The following is a 23,569-nucleotide window of genomic DNA, read 5'->3' as shown; positions in this document are numbered from 1 at the left end:
GTGGCATAACCAAAATAAATCATAACATGAAAAACATGTAGCTGGTATTTCCTCACAGCTTTTGAGACATGAATGTGGTTTACATTTGCACGTAGAGTAGGTGTGAGTTCAATGTAATGAGTATATTTACTGAAAGCATGCAAGGGTTTCCATACAGAACAATCATAAGTTATTTCTGGTAAAAATAAAATCATTTTCACGTTATGTTATATGAAATTAACTGTCATTGAGTGAAAAACTAAAAAAACATGTATAAGCTATTTAGTGCATAGTGAAATTCAGATCAAATGGATTATTTCCAAACAAAAGGCCAAAGGTTGTAATCCATCTCTTACCTTTACTTGATATTTTCACTACGCAGTTTAAATGCAAAGTGCTTAGCTAGTACATCTGTCCCTAGGTTGTTTGTTAGAGTTGGATGGCTTTATGTATTTTCTCCTTGTTTCTCAAAGCTTTGTATAGTATGCCTTTGTAAGACTTGTTCTGCACTTTAAATCATTTAATTTATTGTATTGCCATTTTCAGAAAATGTTTCGTGACCACCATCTTGAAGCTATGTAAGCTTGAAGCTGATTTGCTATTTAATCATATCTCATTTTGCTCAAGTCCTGGCTATTTGAGGGTGGGGAGGATACCAAGCATGACGTTTAATATCCAGTGGGCTCTATCCATCCAGCCCAAACCTAACACACCATAGGTAGGAAACATGTGTAGTGTATGTTGGATCACTAACAGATGAAAATCAACAGAGCTCAACTTTCTATCTACAGGCTGTGGACAAGAACAACAACTGCAAGATGATGCCAGATCTAGTTGTTTCCTGTCCGAGATCTGGTTGGACATCTAGTGCTACTCTGACAATACGATCAGCTGGTTGGACATCTAGTGCTACTCTGACAATACGATCAGCTGGTTGGACATCTAGTGCTACTCTGACAATACGATCAGCTGGATGGACATCTAGTGCTACTCTGACAATACGATCAGCTGGTTGGACATCTAGTGCTACTCTGACAATGCGATCAGCTGGTTGGACATCTAGTGCTACTCTGACAATACGATCAGCTGGTTGGACATCTAGTGCTACTCTGACAATACGATCAGCTGGTTGGACATCTAGTGCTACTCTGACAATACGATCAGCTGGTTGGACATCTAGTGCTACTCTGACAATACGATCAGCTGGTTGGACATCTAGTGCTACTCTGACAATGCGATCAGCTGGTTGGACATCTAGTGCTACTCTGACAATACGATCAGCTGGTTGGACATCTAGTGCTACTCTGACAATACGATCAGCTGGTTGGACATCTAGTGCTACTCTGACAATGCGATCAGCTGGTTGGACATCTAGTGCTACTCTGACAATACGATCAGCTGGTTGGACATCTAGTGCTACTCTGACAATACGATCAGCTGGTTGGACATCTAGTGCTACTCTGACAATACGATCAGCTGGTTGGACATCTAGTGCTACTCTGACAATACGATCAGCTGGATGGACATCTAGTGCTACTCTGACAATACGATCAGCTGGTTGGACATCTAGTGCTACTCTGACAATGCGATCAGCTGGATGGACATCTAGTGCTACTCTGACAATACGATCAGCTGGTTGGACATCTGGTGCTACTCTGACAATACGATCAGCTGGATGGACATCTAGTGCTACTCTGACAATACGATCAGCTGGTTGGACATCTAGTGCTACTCTGACAATGCGATCAGCTGGTTGGACATCTAGTGCTACTCTGACAATACGATCAGCTGGTTGGACATCTAGTGCTACTCTGACAATACGATCAGCTGGTTGGACATCTAGTGCTACTCTGACAATACGATCAGCTGGTTGGACATCTAGTGCTACTCTGACAATACGATCAGCTGGTTGGACATCTAGTGCTACTCTGACAATGCGATCAGCTGGTTGGACATCTAGTGCTACTCTGACAATACGATCAGCTGGTTGGACATCTAGTGCTACTCTGACAATACGATCAGCTGGTTGGACATCTAGTGCTACTCTGACAATGCGATCAGCTGGTTGGACATCTAGTGCTACTCTGACAATACGATCAGCTGGTTGGACATCTAGTGCTACTCTGACAATACGATCAGCTGGTTGGACATCTAGTGCTACTCTGACAATACGATCAGCTGGTTGGACATCTAGTGCTACTCTGACAATACGATCAGCTGGTTGGACATCTAGTGCTACTCTGACAATACGATCAGCTGGATGGACATCTAGTGCTACTCTGACAATACGATCAGCTGGTTGGACATCTAGTGCTACTCTGACAATACGATCAGCTGGTTGGACATCTAGTGCTACTCTGACAATACGATCAGCTGGATGGACATCTAGTGCTACTCTGACAATACGATCAGCTGGTTGGACATCTAGTGCTACTCTGACAATACGATCAGCTGGTTGGACATCTAGTGCTACTCTGACAATACGATCAGCTGGTTGGACATCTAGTGCTACTCTGACAATACGATCAGCTGGTTGGACATCTAGTGCTACTCTGACAATACGATCAGCTGGATGGACATCTAGTGCTACTCTGACAATACGATCAGCTGGTTGGACATCTAGTGCTACTCTGACAATACGATCAGCTGGTTGGACATCTAGTGCTACTCTGACAATGCGATCAGCTGGATGGACATCTAGTGCTACTCTGACAATACGATCAGCTGGTTGGACATCTAGTGCTACTCTGACAATACGATCAGCTGGATGGACATCTAGTGCTACTCTGACAATACGATCAGCTGGTTGGACATCTAGTGCTACTCTGACAATACGATCAGCTGGTTGGACATCTAGTGCTACTCTGACAATGCGATCAGCTGGTTGGACATCTAGTGCTACTCTGACAATACGATCAGCTGGTTGGACATCTAGTGCTACTCTGACAATGCGATCAGCTGGTTGGACATCTAGTGCTACTCTGACAATGCGATCAGCTGGTTGGACATCTAGTGCTACTCTGACAATACGATCAGCTGGTTGGACATCTAGTGCTACTCTGACAATACGATCAGCTGGTTGGACATCTAGTGCTACTCTGACAATACGATCAGCTGGATGGACATCTAGTGCTACTCTGACAATACGATCAGCTGGTTGGACATCTAGTGCTACTCTGACAATACGATCAGCTGGTTGGACATCTAGTGCTACTCTGACAATACGATCAGCTGGTTGGACATCTAGTGCTACTCTGACAATACGATCAGCTGGTTGGACATCTAGTGCTACTCTGACAATACGATCAGCTGGTTGGACATCTAGTGCTACTCTGACAATACGATCAGCTGGTTGGACATCTAGTGCTACTCTGACAATACGATCAGCTGGTTGGACATCTAGTGCTACTCTGGCAATGTGATCAGCTGGTTGGTGTCTCAGTGACTGAGTGAGTGATAGTAAATACAACACGGCACATAGTTACTTATGAATTCTGAAGGCTAAAGCCCATATAAGGCCATCTTAATCATGACACAATCCATACCAAAACCATTCATAGAAATCCTGACGACGCTAGCAAGCCTAAGTCCTTATATGTGACACCACAGGGGTCGTTTGCCAAAAGGAGATGCATGGATAAAACAAGAGTTATGCCATATTTATGAAGTATTATGTAGGCTAGTTTGACATAGATCAATAGGGAGCAGAAGCGGAAGGTCCTTAAAATCTGATACCAGGTTCCTGAGTAACATCAAGTGACGTCATACAGTATTTCTTCCCCCTACAGATTAGCATCATCCACTGATTATGTTTTAGACTAAACAGAAACTCCTTTTTTCAACCTTTAGTCTCAATAGCTACACTGTACTGCTTCATTTTCTGCTGTAGTATAACCTGGCATTGCAGGTTGCACTTAGTGCAAACTCTGGTTCATTTCTCTCAAATGTGTTGCAGAGACGAGCCGTCATCGGTGGCGTAACATTGTAACCAGTGACAACAGTATGCTACAGTATCCCAGATACAGTTCTGTTTACAGTCAACTACAGGTAGAACATTGGAGTGGGATCCAACTCACTGGGGCGAAAAGCGTCAGGATCCAAGATCTCTTCTTTTCTGTCTTTTCTGTATCTCTGTTTCTCGCTCTCTGTCCGTCTTTCTGTCTCTCCTCTCTCTCTCTGCTCCGTGGTGCATCCTGTCCTGTGCTAGTCCTCCATGGGGCCCGGGGCTCCCAGTTAAAGGTCCGTTTCCTTCCTGTCTGGTGCCGGCCAGGGGAAGGAGACGTTGGAGAGAGAAGCTCTTGGAACTTAGGGGAGCCCATCAGTGAGCTCTGAGGGGATTGGTCACTGCAATGTGCAAGGCAGTAACTGTGATGCTCTCAAAATGATCTCCTCTCTTATCCTCTGGAATGTCCAAAGGACCCCATCTCTATGTTTGGCTACCTCTGTACCTGACCTGCGACTTTGCTTCCCTCTGTCACCCCATGTCATTTGATAACCATGCAAACCCAGTAGATTCAACAATGCTCTGCATGTTTCAATCACAACCACATTTGGCATTCCTTAGCATGAATATTCAAATCCACTGCACTTCATTGCATTGTTGAATCAATGCAATACTAGTTTGGGCACAGAGATAGCCTGTAAATGCCAGTTTAAATTTAAATGACTGTTTAAATGTATGAACGCATTTGCTCTTCTCTTCACTCTAGGCAGAACCAAATAATGAAAAACAAGGTTGTCCTTTAAAGGTACGGTGTGGATCAACATGGCATGGCATCAACTCTGCACTGGACATCTCATTAGTGAGTGGATCTGAGCAGATGGAATGTAGTGACATTAAGAGCAAAATCCAAAAATAAGATAGGGATTCTAGGCCTTTTTGGTTCTCAATTCAGTTCATGGCTATATTTATCACACATCTTGTCTTGCCCCTAGAAACTGAAAACCAATTTTTCCCGATTCTGCTGATGTTTCTGATCTTTGGGGTGTGATCCTCAGAGCCCATTTGAATTGTGGGTAGGTCTGCAGTGTTTTCAGAGCTAATGGGTCTTCCTCTAATCCCGCTACAACCACTACTAAATAGTACATTTGAGAACACGGCCATTCGAATTTAAGACAGGCACGGCTCACAGGAACTATAATATCAGTGCCCAACATTCTCAGGGTGAAAACTGTTTTACAGTGAGAGAGTATTACATTCAACTACAGGTCAAACTATGGGCTGATATGTTGATTTCACTCTCAAACAAATAAACAATGGCGATATCCCTTTTTTAATACACAATATTGTTTCTCACATTTTTATAGTGGAATAACTTCAAATAGTTCATTGTAGGTATTGTTTCTTCCTTACAGAACACAAAGCTGAATATGAGGCAATAAATACTGTATCTACAGAGCATGTGAAGCACTAGGAGGATGGTAAAGAAAAAGTACAATTATATTTACCAACTATGTCCATGAGGATACTGAATTACAAAATGTACAGTATATGTCTATTTTTCAAACAATCAAAATGAGCAATTCATACCTGTGACTTTTTTCTAGTAATGCACTAACTAGAACCTCGTTAAGTGACAGACTCCCAAAAGTACAGTATTTTCAAGACAAAATCATAATCACAATAATCATCATCTGTATAACCATAATGAAAATATCCCAAGGAACTGCTCTAAAAACAAACATGAGTAGAGAAATGAAGAGAAGTTTGCACTGACTCTGAGCAGGAACGCAGTGGTCTAACATCCCATCGTGATGGCCCCCCAAACGCAGACCAGCATTGTACCAGAGCTGATGTCCCATAAAGAGAACAACGTCACTCGAAAAAAAGCCAAGGAACGACACATAATCCAAACAAGGTTGCTGTACAGAGTCGAACCGGAGAATTCCGTGTATGTTATCCATGGGAAATGGGGGGGGGGCTGGATATTAGGGGCTTGACTCAGCCGATGCCTGAACACACGAGCCACCTGATTTGATGAGCTGCAGTAGAGGACGCCGATTACGGAGTATCAATAAAAAGCCAATGAGACTCTGAGACATCTCTTCTCTCAAGAGCTTTCGCTTTCTTTTTTAGCAAAAATATCATGCAGTCTTTAGTTCCAAAATCCCCCAAAGGGATCTGATGGTTGTTAGTTCATTCGTTTCTTTGCTAGTTTGTTTGTTTCACAAGGAAAAGGAAACTCAAAGGCTTGAAATTATTCTTAAACATTCAAGTCATTCTAATAATACTTTATACAGGAGAAAAGTCCTTCAGATTTACACACACACACGTGTATATATAAATATAATATATAGAAATATGCATATACATACTGTATGTATCAACTTGTATATGTGTATACATATTTTCCAACTGTATCAAAGCCAATTTAATGTGCTCTCAAAATATGGCCCATGATTCCTAGTGGGATGCACATCAATTCACATAGTACAACCAGTAGATTAGGTTGAAAAATCCAAACATGATGGGGAAAAGGACCCGGGACCATTTGTCAATGGTGCTGACATCTGCCAGATTGGGGATTTTCAGCTTGAGCTTGGAGGAGCGCCGTCGTAGCCGACAGTTGGCCCTGCTGCGCATGGCGCTGCGGTCCAGTGAGTGGTGGCTGAAGCCGTCCCGGGGAGCCATGGGCTTCCTGAACTGGACCCCGGAGCTGTCGAATGACATCACTGAATTCCGGGAGTCACTGACGCTACTTCCCACATCTGACGGCATCACCTCGTTATTCATCTCCAGCGTGGTGAGCAGGATGTTCCCGTACGCGTCCACCTTGGAGGACAGAGGAGGGGTAGAGAGAGAACGTCAGGGAGAAGCAGAACACGGTGACATTACCACAAACTGTCCTACTAAAACTCTACACCCACCCAGCGTTTCATTTCCAATTTTCAAGCTAAAGCAAATGTAATGATGATGTGGAAGGACATTTCATTTTTTCATGCCTCTTTAAAGAATTCTGAATTGATGCACTTTTCCCATTTTCTTCCTTATAGCTGATGCCTTATGGTGCTTTTTCACTGAAAGTAAATCGACACAAATGAATAGCCATCACTCCATCAACCATTGTATCAGACCTCTATTAGGCCACAGTACCACAGCTCATATGATTTCATAATGCATGTACCCCAACTTTTCTTTGCTCCTCGAGGTACAGATTTCTTCTCTGTGTATATGACCTGAGGGTGTTGGTTTGAAACGGCGTGGCAATGGAGTCCTTGCAATGGAAAAAGAAAAGTGAAGAGAACATTAAACGCCTATAAAACACTGACAATTAAGCACAATTTCTTAAAAATACAGAATGCATAAACATAAGGTTATCAAGAACAACTTTGCATACGGATGGCATGTCATTTTTCAGACACAAAGACAAGGGGATTCATTCAGTCGGACCGTTTTAGCATTTTCCTTTGAATACTAATGTTTCTGGCTGCATACCCATTACGATTTGTTACATTTTAGACGGAAGTGGGTGAATGTTGGTAAGAAAGCAACTCCCAGGACAGAACAGAGATAAGACTGAATCAAGCCCACAGCAAAAACATAGACAACAACCTGAGAGGAGAATGAGAATGTAGTTTTACACATCTCCGGAGTTAAATAAACAGCCACAGTATATCTCCAAGCCAAAATACTATGCTCAATCAAATCAAAGTGTCAGTGCTGGAGGAAAAGCAATGGAGGATGGCTGTTGGATGTGTATCTGGTGAAGGTGGCATCTATATGCTTGTGAAAGTACTGTCTGACGACAAACTAACATAGGGGAATAAGTGTTTTGGAGTCTTTGTGATTCTCTCTCTCTCTAATAAAAGAATGATTTACACAAGGATTCTGATAGACATAGAGAGGGTGTGCGTAAAATAGCCAGAGAGAGAAGCCAGCTGAAGGTACAAACCTGTTCTCGCAGGCGCTTCTCTTCGTATCGCGGGCGCTCGTTGTTGGTTTTGTTCAGTCGCTCGTGGATTTTCTTCTGTTGCTGGGGTCCCCGGCCAAAGAACACGTAGTTTACGAAGGCATATTCGAGCAGGGCCAGGAACACAAACACAAAACAGCCCATGAGGTAGACGTCGATGGCTTTCACATACGGGATCTTTGGGAGGGTCTCCCTAAGGTGGGTGTTAATGGTTGTCATGGTGAGCACCGTTGTAACACCTGGAAATTGCAAACACAAACACAAAGAGATTATTATTAGTAACAAAAACAATCAATAGTCATCGCCATCAAAGTAAGGTATTGGTCATCAGGAAGACCAACATGCAAGGTAATGATTTTGAGTGGGAAGTGTGTGCCTCTAAACATTGCTTGACAATTTGTTCCTGCTGGGTGGAGATTTATTCAATGGAAAGTGCACATTATTAGTGGTTGTAAGGGCTCCTTTGTGTAAGTGGGAGTTGGCCACTAATCTGTTTATGACGATTCCCAATTGTGCTGTGCGTAGCATTTCGTACTGCAACAGCAACATAAGTCACCTCAATGTTAGAGCAACCTACAAGGCAACCTTACCCACTCTGTTCACTGGGAATACTCTGTGTTGTAACACTGCAGTGGAAGTGGGGCTCTTACCAAGGGCCACCCGAGCTGCAGAGGCATCGTAATTGATCCAGAAGGAGACCCAGGAGAGGATGGTGATCAGGATGGAGGGCATGTATGTCTGCAGGATGAAGTAGCCAATGTTCCTCTTAATCCTGAAACTCAGTGATAGCCTGGGATAGGAACCTTTCACAGAGAACGAGAGAGAAGGAGAGGATGGAGAGAAGGAGAGGATGGAGTGATGGAGCGGGGCAGAGGAAACACATCCGTGAAGAAAAGAAACGCTGGCACAACTTATGAGTTCCAAAGTCTGCACTTTGACAATACGCGGGGTAGTCATTTCTCCATTTGTTCAGACGGAGCACTTCATTTCCCCAAAGCAATGGATTCCTTTCCAGGGACAAGTTCGATTCCAATTAAACATGGCAGAAAGTCGCAAACAAGGCAGATTTTTCCTCAACCCCCCCCATCTCAGCAGGCAGCTCCAGCGTCCCTGTGAGAATTGTCACGGAAAGCTGCTGTGCTTTTCTCTGTTTAGCACTTTCTCTGTCCTCTAAATAGCACCAAAAGGGGATTTAAAAAGGTCCGTAATTGGAGAGCACATCTTCTCACTACTTAAGTGAGGAGGAGGAACCCACACGAGACTGTGCTGTAGCTGGTGGGGTGAACCTATGGCGCTTAACATTTCTGCATGTTGCAGAGAAAAAGGCCAGCTCGTTGTGATGAGACATTAATTGGTTGCATTGACTGTATTGATTATTCAAACAATCTCAACAACAAGTTGTTAAAGAGAAATACATCTCAGGATATTCCCCTGTGGCTTTGACTTTCCCATACTTCAGCTAGAGAGAAATGTTTACCGCTATGGATGCATAGCTAATTCCATCAAGGGAGATTGTACGGCCACTTTATCAAAACCAGAGAATGGAATAAGAGAGCCATGATGGTTTTAATTTAAATGGCAATCGACTGTGAGATGCACAGAGTGAGAAATGACCCTATCATCTCGCTGGTCTGGTAAATCTTTTAATGAATCAATATTCAGGCATACATATTTTATCCCAGCAGGTCCTTCCTGCTATACCTCGTGAATCTAAATAAACAAGTGCACACACAAGGGCAAGACTACTTCAATCATGGCAACCTTTTCCAAATGAACTCAAGTTAACTGTCACATTAGAGATGACTCTAAATCTTCGCAGAATTGTTAAGCAGCTAGTTACAAGTGCTACCCATTGGAATAACATTAACAACACAAAACAGTGAGTGGAACTGGACTGGCAATTTAACTCATCCTACAAGCAAGCCTACATTAAAATATATTTCAGAGAATGTATTCTTATGCCATACTATACCCCTTCAGCACAGATATGAGGCGTTGAAGTGGAGGCCTTACCTGTGGTAAACCTGACCTCCCTGGACACCAGCCGAAGCGCCACGATGGAGAACTGGGGAAGCTCCAGTTTGTCCACCCCCGTCACCGCATTGTCCCCTCCGTGCCAGTAGAACACTATGTCGTCTGTGGTGTACCCATCTGTCCCAGGTTACAGAGAATAGGTGGAGGGGATGAGAGGAGAATGAACAGGTTCAGCACTGGTACAACCTCTCACCTTAGACATTAGGGAAAGCCGAATAGACCAAAGCAGAGGAAAATAGGCCTTCATTCCATTGGTACTGTATAGAATATGGTCTAAGCTTATGTAGGTCTCCCACTTCAGCAAAACTGAACTATGTAAGAGAATGCATAATGACATGGCTGAGTTACGTCAGACAAACATGAATATTTATCACGTGTCAAGTCATGCTTCTGTTTATGATTCATGTTGACTCCACGGGGCTCCATCCAAATGCCAGTGGAATCAAAGCGAGAAGTGTAAGGTAGATTTATGTAGTGCAGTTCAGGCGATATACTGCCTTACACTCACTGTTAAACCTCATTGCAATTACATTTCCTGGATATAGGTGCCTTTACTGTATTTACATTTAATGACCACTCTTCTGCCCCCTGGCTGTGCCAGCTCTCTGTCCATGGTTATATACCAGCCAGCAGCGGAGCACCATTCATCCACTTTTAATCTTTTTCTAAAGTTAAAGGTCCAGGAACTGAATTTGAATTTGACATGTTTTCATAAGTGGATGCTCCTTGTTAATCTATGATATTGAACGGTTGTTAATGAATTTTATCCCCCATGGCATTCTGCCTCTCCCAACATGTAGCGGGATATAGAAGATTTTCATTTCACAGCATGTCCAGATTTCCTCCCTTATCAACATGTAGTGGAAAAATATGTTATTGAGGGTGTGGGGTTATGGATGTGGTAGGTCTATCCATAATTACACTTTATGTCTATGGGGACCTAGGTAGGGCCAAGGCATGGACATGTTATGTTTCTTGGCTGTCACTAGTGGGGAAATCAATGACATCATTGGTTTGGAGAGGAATACTGTAGCTGTGACTTCTCTGTATACATTGCATGTTTCACATTTGCATATGTTAGGATGTGATAAACCTTTTTCACTCTGGCTGTAAAATTAAGGGAATTTGGGTTGATAAAAGATATCCATCCAATGCCATGCCTCTGTGCTGCTCTGCCATGAAAGGAGCATCGATGTTGTTATGACAGACGGGGTCCATCTGCCCGCTCAAGTTGCATTCAGTGGTCAATATGTAACGGCTTCTAATTGAAATACAAGCAAGCATAAAGAATTTCACCTGCTTCTGTAAATGCAGTCATTGACCTCTGAGTTAACGCATCTATAAGAAATGGCACTCAAGAGCCAGAGATGCCAATAATGTTGGCCAGGATAGCTGCTTTAAATGATCCATAATGAGCACATCTGCTGACAGCAGGCCTCTGCAGACTGAACCTAGAACCACCCCAGTCAAAGATACATCAGAACCACCCCAGTCAAAGATACATCAGAACCACCCAAAGATACATCAGAACCACCCAGGAGTCAAAGATACATCAGAACCACCCAAAGATACATCAGAACCACCCGGGAGTCAAAGATACATCAGTACAGCTTAGACCTAAACCACCCCGGAGTCAAAGATACATCAGAACCACCCCAGAGTCAAAGATACATCAGAACCACCCCAGAGTCAAAGATACATCAGAACCACCCCAGAGTCAAAGATACATCAGAACCACCCAAAGATACATCAGAACCACCCAGGAGTCAAAGATACATCAGAACCACCCAAAGATACATCAGAACCACCCGGGAGTCAAAGATACATCAGTACAGCTTAGACCTAAACCACCCCGGAGTCAAAGATACATCAGAACCACCCCAGAGTCAAAGATACATCAGAACCACCCGGGAGTCAAAGATACATCAGTACAGCTTAGACCTAAACCCCCCGGAGTCAAAGATACATCACCCATGCTGACATCAGGCCTCTGCAGACTGCACCCAGAACCACTCCAGTCAAAGATACATTAGAACCACCAGAGAGTCAAAAATACATTAGAACCACCCAAAGATACATCAGAACCACCCAGGAGTCAAAAATACATTAGAACCACCCAAAGATACATCAGAACCACCTGGGAGTCAAAGATACATCAGAACCACCCAGGAGTCAAAGATACATCAGAACCACCCAGGAGTCAAAGATACATCAGAACCACCCAGGAGTCAAAGATACGTCAGAACCACCCAGGAGTCAAAGATACATCAGAACCACCCAGGAGTCAAAGATACATCAGAACCACCCAGGAGTCAAAGATACATCAGAACCACCCAGGAGTCAAAGATACATCAGAACCACCCAGGAGTCAAAGATACATCAGAACTACCTGGGAGTCAAAGCTAGAGGGTGAAGTAAGACTGTATGGAGAATTTTGGCCTAAGGACTTGGGCTTCATCTTTCAGTAAGGATAATACAAATGGTTAAATTCCAAATAAGTTTTGTGAATATTGACAGAAACAACTCGAAATGCAAAAGGCTCCTTTTGTATTTTTTGTCTAGAGACATACAGTATGACAGGTCTAAAAGTTGACTTTTGCCTTAAATGTATAGAGATGTGAGCTGAATTATGAAAGAAAAACACAAACTGCCTGCAATCATGGGCAGTCCCTTGCTGTGTTTTTAAAACGCTGTGATACCCAATGAAAATGGCAGGAAGACATTCCTGCTGAGATGCTTGAGAAGCCAAGGCAGGTAGTTGAGGGAGGGATGGGAGGTTACTTAGCTAGAGTGGAGAGGAATGGGGGAGAAGACGTTTGTATTAAGTCCACCTACAGCTTTCGATTTCCAAGGTGCAGTTCTGTTCGTCGAGGGGGTACCTCCTCAAGTCCATCATGCAAGCTGCTGTGGTGGTTATTCTGGAAAAGATAGAGAGCAGAGACATAGAGGGTGAGAGAAAAGGGAGGGTAGAGAGAACCGCTGTTACCTTGGTAACCTTTAAGAAATCGTAGCTTAGCCTTCACTGCACGATGTGGATCTTTAATTGAGCAATGTTAGGCAGTTGTCTCGTGTTGAAAAAAAAGAAAAAAGGAAATGTAATCATTGGCAAGCTAGTGTTGGATACAACCTGTCTGAGGTCTGATTTTTAGGAGCGAGGGATGAGAAGGGATGGGGAAGAAGAGGAAGATACATTTAGGTCAGTTTCTAATAATCTGGCCCACTGTTTGAGATCTTCCATAATAGCCATGGTCAGTTCTTTATGAATTTTGAATGAATGAAATTGCAGAAAGTGAGGTTGTTGGGAATGTGTTCTGACTGAGGCAAGTGGATTCCAAACGGAGAGAGATTGGAATAAGAAATGGTATGTGTCTCAGTGAGCAGCATTTTAGTGCTCATATATAGGCCTCATGACAGCCCTGATCTATGTTGTGACTGCAACCTCGCACACAACTGGAGCTGTTTGCTTCATATTTACAGTTCTACCTAAAGAAATATCATGAATGAATTCGAGCTGTTAAAACGTCAAACAAAACCATAGGTACAGTTGAAGTCAGAAGTTTACATACACTTAGGTTGGAGTCATTAAAACTCGTTTTTCAACCACTACACAAATTTCTTGTTAAAAAACTATAGTTTTGGCAAGTCGGTAAAGACATCTACTTTGTGCATGACACAAGTAATTTTTCCAACAATTGTTTACAGACAGATTATTTCACTTATAATTCACTGTATCACAATTCTAGTGGGTCAGAAGCTTACATACACTAAGTTGACTGTGCCTTTAAACAGCTAATTTACAGGCTAATTTACATCATTTGAGTCAATTGGAGGTGTACCTGTGGATGTATTTCAAGGCCTAACTTCAAAATCAGTGCCTCGTTGCTTGACATCATGGGAAAATCAAAAGAAATCAGCCAAGACCTCAGAAAAACAATTGTAGACCTCCACAAGTCTGGTTCATCATTGGGAGCAATTTCCAAATGCCTGAAGGTACCACGTTCATCTGTACAAACAATAGTACGCAAGTATAAACACCATGGGACCACATAGCTGTCATACCACTCAGGAAGTAGACGCGTTCTGTCTCCTAGAGATGAACGTACTTTGGTGCGAAAAATGTAAATCAATCCCAGAACAACAGCAAAGGACCTTGTGAAGATTCTGGAGGAAACAGGTACAAAAGTATCTATATCCACAGTAAAACAAGTCCTATATCGACATAGCCTGAAAGTCCGCTCAGCAAGGAATAAGCCACTGCTGCAAAATCGACTACGGTTTGCAACTGCACATGGGGACAAAGTTCGTACTTTTTGGATAAATGTCCTCTGATCTGATGAAACAAAAATAGAACTGTTTGGTCATAATGACCATCGTTATGTTTGGAGGAAAAAGGGGGAGGCTTGCAAGCCGAAGAACACCATCCCAACCTTGAAGCACGGGGGTGGCAGCATCATGTTGTGGGGGTGCTTTGCTGCAGGAGGGACTGGTGCACTTCACAAAATAGGAGGGAAAATGATGTGGATATATTGAAGCAACATCTCAGGACATCAGTCAGGAAGTTAAAGCTTGGTTGCAAATGGGTCTTCCAAATAGACAATAACCCCAAGCATACTTCCAAAGTTGTGGGAAAATGGCTTAAGGACAACAAAGGCAAGGTATTGGAGTGGCCATCACAAAGCCCTGACCTCAATCTTATAGAAAATATGTGGGCAGAACTGAAAAGGCGTGTGCGAGCAAGGAGGCCTACAAACCTGACTCAGTTACACCAGCTCTGTCAGGAGGAATGGGCCAAAATTCACACAACTTATTGTGGGAAGCTTGTGGAAGGCTACCCGAAACGTTTCACCCAAGTTAAACAATTTAAAGGCAATGCTACCAAATACTAATTGAGTGTATGTAAACTTCTGACCCGCTGGGAATGTGATGAAAGAAATAAAAGCTGGAATAAATTATTCTCTACTATTATTCTGACATTTCACATTCTTAAAATAAGGTGGTGATCTTAACTGACCTAAGACAGGGAATTTTTACTATAGTATTAAATGTCAGGAATTGTGAAAAACTGAGTTTAAATGTATTTGGCTAAGGTGTATGTAAACTTCCGACTTCAACTGTACATCTTTAATGCTTAATGTAAACATCTAATTCATTCAAGCCCAAAAGCCAACAATCAAACGCTGAAAGTCAATTTACCAAGCTTGTTTTATTCCCTTGGGATACATTGAATCAGTTGAAAAATGAAACAAAATGTATATGCTTTAATCGCACAGTAAATTGTGATTGATTGCTATACGAATATGTTTCCGCCAGGTGTGTATATTCATTATATTCCATTTCAATAAATCCAGAAATGTAGGAAAAGTGCACTGCTTACAGATTATTAGTGTGGAGTCTATGGCATTGAACTGAGATATTAACTAGTGCAGCACATTTTAGTAATTACATATGTGCTGTTAAATCATACCAGCTTTTGCCTGCTTTCAGGTTTCTTGTGTAAATGAACTAGGGAGCTCACTGGTTTGCCTGAATGGGAAAACTAATTGAGTTTCGACTCACCCCTGTGTGTCAGATGCATCGTCACATTCATGGGGAGAGTTTGAAAGGTAAACAATTTGTGTGTGTCAGGGGGCGGGAGAGAGCGGTGGGGAGTTTACCCTTTACAACAGCCTATTTTACATTTGGGATGCCCAATGTAGGATACCTGAGTCCATGCTGTCTTCCAGACTGCTGGACAATTCAGCACATTGCAAAAGATTCCCAGTGTGCAGGCTAATACAAGCCACCACAACTACTGTCAAACACATGCACAGGTACTGGTGAAGTGTATAGAGTGCAATAGGAAAACAATGTGGAGTGTTAGCAGGGCCTATACAACCATGATGAAAACAGAACCCATTTCAATACAGTGAGTCACCGTTTGGGACGATATACGTTTTGACTCCCTCTACTTTGGTGCGTTAGGACATAATGCCGTAGCAAAATTATTCTGACTCTCCCCATGGCACAACACAACCTCATTATCACTCCCCTCCGGCTTTATCATAGACCAAGTACATTTCACTTCGCATTGTACATTGTTTTCTATCTCACAACTTTACTGTAAATGACTAACGTAAAGCAAAGCTGCAAAATGTTGGGGAAAGAAACAAATCCTGTGTCCCTTGGGGCTCTGGCTGCTGTGTTGCTTTGAAAGGGCCCCAGGATGCTCCTCTCCCCCCAGCAGCCCCCCAGTCCACTGGGTGGGTCCCTGTGGGCACCTCACTGCAGACTCACTGTCTGGGATGTTTCATTGATGAAACTGGGACATTGTAGTGATGAGGGATTAGGAGGGTGTTTTGTGGCTTTATTCTGGGGCACAGAATTCTGGCTGGGAATTGAGCCTCCTTTCCAGTAAAACAAATAAACAGAAATAAGTGGTGCACTGTATTTGTTTGTCTTGTGCAGTACAATAGTGACTGCTACATGCAATAGTAAATGGTACATACAATAGTGACTGATACATGCAATAGTGACTGCTGCAAACAATAGTGACAGCTACATACAATAGTGACTGCTACATACAATAACGACTGCTACATACAATAGTGACTGCAACATACAATTGTGACTGTTACATACAATAGTGACTGCTAAATATAATAGTAACTGCTACATAGAATAACAACTGATACATACAATAGTGACAACTACATACGATAGTGACTGCTACATACAATAGTGAGTGCTCCATATAATAGTGACAGCTACATACATTAGTGACAGCTACACACAATAGTGACTGCTACATACAATAACAACAGATACATACAATAGTGACTGCTACATACAATGGTGACCACAACATACAATAACAACTGCTACATACAATAGTGACTGCTTCATACAATAGTGACAGCTTAATACAATAGTGACTGCTACATACAATAGTGACTGCTACATACAATAGTGACTGCTACATACAATAACGACTGCTTCATACAATAACGAATGCTACATACAATAATGACTGCTACATACAATAATGACTGCTACATACAATAGTGACTGCTACATACAATAGTGACTGTTACATACATTAGTGACAGCTACACACAATAGTGACTGCTATATACAATAGTGACTGCTACATACAATAACGACTGCTACATACAATAACGACTGCTACATACAATAATGACTGCTACATACAATAATGACTGCTACATACAATAGTGACTGCTACATACAATAGTGACTGCAACAAACAATTGTGACTGCTACATACAATAGTGACTGCTACATACAATAACGACTGCTACATACAATAACGACTGCTATATACAATAATGACTGCTACATACAATAATGACTGCTACATACAATAGTGACTGCAACATACAATTGTGACTGTTACATACAATAGTGACTGCTAAATATAATAGTAACTGCTACATAGAATAACAACAGATACATAGAATAGTGACTGCTACATACAATAGTGACTGCTACATACAATGGTGACCACAACATACAATAACAACAGCTACATACAATAGTGACTGCTACATACAATAGTGATTGCTACATACAATAGTGACTGCTCCATATAATAGTGACTGCTACATACAATGGTGACTGCTACATACAACAGTGACTGCAAAATACAATGGTAACTTCTACAAACAATAACGACTGCTACATACAATAGTGACTACTACATAAAATAGTGACTGCTACATGCAATAACGACTGCTACATACAATGGTAACTGCAAAATACAATGGTGACTGCTACCTATATTAGTGAGTGCTACATACACTTGCGAATGCTACATACAATATCGACTGCTACATACAATAGTGAGTGCTACATACAATAACGACTGCTACATACAATAACGACTGCGACATACAATACCGATTGCTACGTACAATAGTGACTGCTACATACAATAACGACTGCTACATACAATAACGACTGCTACATACAATAACGACTGCTACATACAATAGTGACTGCAACAAACAATTGTGACTGCTACATACAATAGTGACTGCTACATACAATAGTGACTGCCACATACAATAACGGCTGATACATACAATAGTGTCCACTACATACAATAGTGATTGCTACATACAATAGTGACTGCTCCATATAATAGTGACTGCTACATACAATGGTGACTGCTACATACAACAGTGACTGCAAAATACAATGGTAACTGCTACAAACAATAGCGACTGCTACATACAATAGTGACTACTACATAAAATAGTGACTGCTACATGCAATAACGACTGCTACATACAATAACGACTGCTACATACAATAGTGACTACTACATACAATAGTGACTGCTACATACAATAATGACTGCTACACACAACAGTGACTGCTTTATACAAAGGTTACCGCTACATACAATAGTGACTGCTACATACATTAGTGAGTACAACATTCACTGGTGAATGCTACATACAATATCGACTGCTACATACAACAGTGATTGCTACTTACAATGGTGACTGCTCCATACAATACCGACTGCTACATACAATGGTGACTGCTAAATACAATATCGAGTGCTGCATACAACAGCGACAGCTCCATACAATATTGACTGCTACATACAATATCGGCTGCTGCATATAATAGTGACTGCTCCATACAATAGTGACTGCTACATACAATGGTGACTGCTACATACAATAGTGACAGCTCCATAAAATGGTGACTGCTAAATACAATAATGACTGCTACATAAAACAGTGACTGCTAAATACAATGCTGACTGCTACATACAATGGTGAATACAACATGCAATGGTGACTGCTACATATTACAAAAACTGCTACATACAAAAGTGACAACTACATACAAAAATAACTGCTATATACAATGGTGACCGCTATATAAAATAGTGACTGCTACATACATTAGTGAGTACTAAATACACTGGTGAATGCTACATACAATATCGACTGCTACATATAATAGCGACCTCTTCATACAAAGTGACTGCTACATACAATAGTGACTGTTACATACAATAGTGACTGCCAAATAGTATATAGATTGCTACATATAATAGTGACTGCTACATACAATAGTGACTGCTACATACAATGTTGACTGCTACATACAATGGTGACTGTGAAATACAATAACGACTGCTACATACAATAGTGACTGCTACATATAACAACAACTGCTACATACAAAAGTGACAACTACATACAATGGTGACTGCTACATACAATATTGACTTCTACATACAATAGTGACTGCTACATACAAAAGTAACTGCAACATACAATATTGACTGCTGCATATAATAGTGACTGCTACATACAAATGTGACTGCTATATACAATAACGACTGATACATACAATAGTAACTGCTACATACAACAGTGAGTGCTACATACAATAACGACTGCTCCATACAATACCGACTGCTACATACAATGGTGACTGCTAAATACAATATCGAGTGCTGCATACAACAGCGACAGCTCCATACAATATTGACTGCTACATACAATATCGGCTGCTGCATATAATAGTGACTGCTCCATACAATAGTGACTGCTACATACAATGGTGACTGCTACATACAATAGTGACAGCTCCATAAAATGGTGACTGCTAAATACAATAATGACTGCTACATAAAACAGTGACTGCTAAATACAATGCTGACTGCTACATACAATGGTGAATACAACATGCAATGGTGACTGCTACATATTACAAAAACTGCTACATACAAAAGTGACAACTACATACAAAAATAACTGCTATATACAATGGTGACCGCTATATAAAATAGTGACTGCTACATACATTAGTGAGTACTAAATACACTGGTGAATGCTACATACAATATCGACTGCTACATATAATAGCGACCTCTTCATACAAAGTGACTGCTACATACAATAGTGACTGTTACATACAATAGTGACTGCCAAATAGTATATAGATTGCTACATATAATAGTGACTGCTACATACAATAGTGACTGCTACATACAATGTTGACTGCTACATACAATGGTGACTGTGAAATACAATAACGACTGCTACATACAATAGTGACTGCTACATATAACAACAACTGCTACATACAAAAGTGACAACTACATACAATGGTGACTGCTACATACAATATTGACTTCTACATACAATAGTGACTGCTACATACAAAAGTAACTGCAACATACAATATTGACTGCTGCATATAATAGTGACTGCTACATACAAATGTGACTGCTATATACATCACTTCTCTGGACGGTTCTAACTTAGAATTTGTGGACAACTACAAATACCTAGGTGTCTGGTTAGACTGTAAACTCTCCTTCCAGACTCACATCAATCATCTCCAATCCAAAGTGAAATCTCGAATTGGCTTCCTATTTCGCAACAAAGCATCCTTCACTCATGCTGCCAAGCATACCCTCGTAAAACTGACCATCCTACCAATCCTCGACTTCGGCGATGTCATTTACAAAATAGCTTCCAATACCCTACTCAGCAAGCTGGATGCAGTTTATCACAGTGCCATCCGTTTTGTCACCAAAGCCCCATATACTACCCACCACTGCGACCTGTACGCTCTCGTTGGCTGGCCTTCGCTTCATAATCGTCGCCAAACACATTGGCTCCAGGTCATCTACAAGACCCTGCTAGGTAAAGTCCCCCCTTATCTCCGCTCACTGGTCACCATAGCAGCACCCACCTGTAGCACGTGCTCCAGCAGGTATATCTCTCTGGTCACCCCTAAAGCCAACTCCTCCTTTGGTCGTCTCTCCTTCCAGTTCTCTGCTGCCAATGACTGGAACGAACTACAAAAATCTCTGAAACTGGAAACACTTATCTCCCTCACTAGCTTTAAGCACCAGCTGTCAGAGCAGCTCACAGATCACTGCACCTGTACATAGCCCATCTATAATTTAGCCCAAACTACTACCTCTTCCCCTACTGTATTTATTTATTTTATTTATTTTGCTCCTTTGCACCATATTATTTATATTTTATCTCTGAACTTTCTTCAAACTACAAATCTACCATTCCAGTGTTTTTCTTGCTATACTTTATTTACTTTGCCACCATGGCATTTTTTTGCCTTTACCTCCCTTATCTCACATCATTTGCTCACATTGTATATAGTCTTATTTTTTTTTCTACTGCATCATTGATTGTATGTTGTTTTACTCCATGTGTAACTCTGTGTTTTTGTATGTTGTCGAACTGCTTTGCTTTATCTTGGCCAGGACGCAATTGTAAATAAGAACTTGTTCTCAACTTGCCTACCTGGTTAAATAAAGGTGAAATAAATAAATAAATACAATAACGACTGATACATACAATAGTAACTGCTACATACAACAGTGAGTGCTACATACAATAACGACTGATACATACAATAGTAACGGCTACATAATTTAGTGAGCATTACATACACAGGCTAATGCTACATCAAATATCGACTGCCACATACAATAGGTGACAGCTAAATAACTTGGTGACTGCTCCATACAATATTGAATGCTACATACAATATTGAATGCTACATACAATAGGGACTGCTACATACAATAGTAACTTCTACATACAATAGTGACTAAGAGCACCAGCTGTCTGGATGACTGTGTGATAAAGCACTCGGTAGCCGATGTGAACAAAACCTTTAAACAGGTCGACATTCACTAAGGCGCTGGGCCAGACAGATTACCAGGACGTGTACTCAAAGCATGCACGGACCAACTGTCACTGACATTTTCAACCTCTACCTGACCGAGTTTGTAATACCTACATGTTTGAAGCAGACCACCATAGTCCCTGTGCCCAAGGAAGCGAAGGTAACCTGCCTAAATGATTACCGCCCCGTGACACTCACGTCGGTAGCCATGAAGTGCTTTGAAAGGCTGGTCATGGCTCACATCAACAGCATCCTCCCGGACACCCTAGACCCATCTCCAATTCGCATTCCGCGCCAACAGATCCACAGATGACGCAATCTCAATCGAACTCCACACTGCCCTTTCTCACCTGGACAAAAGAACACCTATGTGAGAATGCTGTTCATTGCCTACAGCTCAGCGTTCAACACCATAGTGCCCACGAAGCTCATCACTAAGCTAAGGACTCGGGACTAAACACCTCCCTCTGCAACTGGATCCTGGACTTCCTGACGAGCCGGCGCCAGGTGGTAAGAGTAGGCAACAACACGTCTGCCACGCTGATCCTTAACACTAGGTCCCCTCAGGGGTGTGTACTTAGTCCCCTCCTGTATTCCCTGTTCACCCACGACTACGTGGCCAAACACGACTCCAACACCATCATCAAGTTTGCTGACGACACAACAGTGGTAGGCCTGATCACGGACAACGATGAGACGGACTATAGGGAGGAGGTCAGAGAACTGGCAGTGTGGTGCCAGGACAACAACCTCTCCCTCAATGTGAGCAAAACTAAGGAGCAGATCGTGGACTACAAGAAAAGGCGGGCCGAACAGGCCCCCATTAACATCGGCGGGGCTGTAGTGGAGAAGGTCGAGAGTTTCAAGTTCCTTGGTGTCCAACGAACTATCATGGTCCAAACATACCAAGACAGTCGTGAAGATGGCACGACAAAGCCTTTTCCCCCTCAGGAGACTGAAAAGATTTGGCATGGGTCCCCAGATCCGCAAAAGGTTCTACAGCTGCACCATCGAGAGCATCCTGACCCGTTGCATCACTGTCAGGTATGGCAACTGCTCGGCATCTGACCGTTAAGGTGCTACAGAGGGTAGTGCGAATGGCCCAGTACATCACTGTGGCCAAGCTTCCTGCCATCCAGGACCTATATAATAGGCGGTGTCAGAGGAAAGCCCATAAAATTGTCAAAGACTTCAGTCACCCAACTTACAGACTGCTTTGTCTGCTACCACACGGCAAGTGGTACCGGAGCACCAAGTCTAGAACCAAAGGCTCTCAACAGCTTCTACCATCAAGCCATAAGACTGCTGAACAATTCATAAAATCACCACTGGACAATTTACATTGACCCCCCTTCCCTTTCGTACACTGCTGATACTCGCTGTTTGTTTGTTACCTATTCATAGTCACGTCGCCCCCCACCTCCACACAATATCGACTGCTACATAAAATAGTGACTGCTACATACAACAGTGACTGCTACATACAATAGTGACAGTTACATACAATAGCGACTGCTACTTTAATAGTGAGTGCTACATACAATAACGAATACTACATACATTAGTGACTGCTATATACAATAGTGTCTGCTACATACAATAGTGACTGCTACATACAATAGTGAGTGCTACATACAATAGTGACTGCTACATACAATAGTGACTGCTTCATACAATAGTGACTGGTACATACAACAGTGACTGCCACATACAACAGTGACTGCTACTTTCAATAGTGACTGCTACATACAATAACGACTGCTACATTCATTAGTGACTGCTACATACAACAGTGACTGCTACATACCATAGTGACTGTTACATACAATGGTGACTGCTACATACAATGGTGACTGCTACATACAATGGTGACTGCTACATACAATGGTGACTGCTACATACAATGGTGACTGCTACATACAATAGTGACTGCTACATACAATGGTGACTGCTACATA

The 23,569-nt window shown here is 42.0% G+C and overlaps 1 protein-coding gene across 1 annotated transcript in view; it reads right to left on the bottom strand.

Moving 5' to 3' along the window:
- Positions 1 to 5,896: 5,896 nt before the first annotated feature.
- Positions 5,897 to 23,569, bottom strand: part of LOC106603192 (gamma-aminobutyric acid receptor subunit beta-4) — a 65,042-nt gene continuing 47,369 nt past the window's right edge. Inside the window, exons 5-10 of the mRNA XM_014196515.2 lie at positions 12,759 to 12,841; positions 9,903 to 10,040; positions 8,540 to 8,692; positions 7,872 to 8,128; positions 7,104 to 7,193; positions 5,897 to 6,751 (exon numbers count right to left, since the gene is read on the bottom strand). Coding sequence (XP_014051990.1) covers positions 6,398 to 6,751; positions 7,104 to 7,193; positions 7,872 to 8,128; positions 8,540 to 8,692; positions 9,903 to 10,040; positions 12,759 to 12,841 — 1,075 coding nt within the window. The 3' untranslated portion in view covers positions 5,897 to 6,397. The remainder of the gene's footprint in view (positions 6,752 to 7,103; positions 7,194 to 7,871; positions 8,129 to 8,539; positions 8,693 to 9,902; positions 10,041 to 12,758; positions 12,842 to 23,569) is intronic.

Source organism: Salmo salar, chromosome ssa04 (genome assembly GCF_905237065.1).
Source record: "Salmo salar chromosome ssa04, Ssal_v3.1, whole genome shotgun sequence".
Lineage (NCBI taxonomy): Eukaryota > Metazoa > Chordata > Actinopteri > Salmoniformes > Salmonidae > Salmo > Salmo salar.
This window is presented reverse-complemented; position numbering and strand designations above follow the sequence as displayed.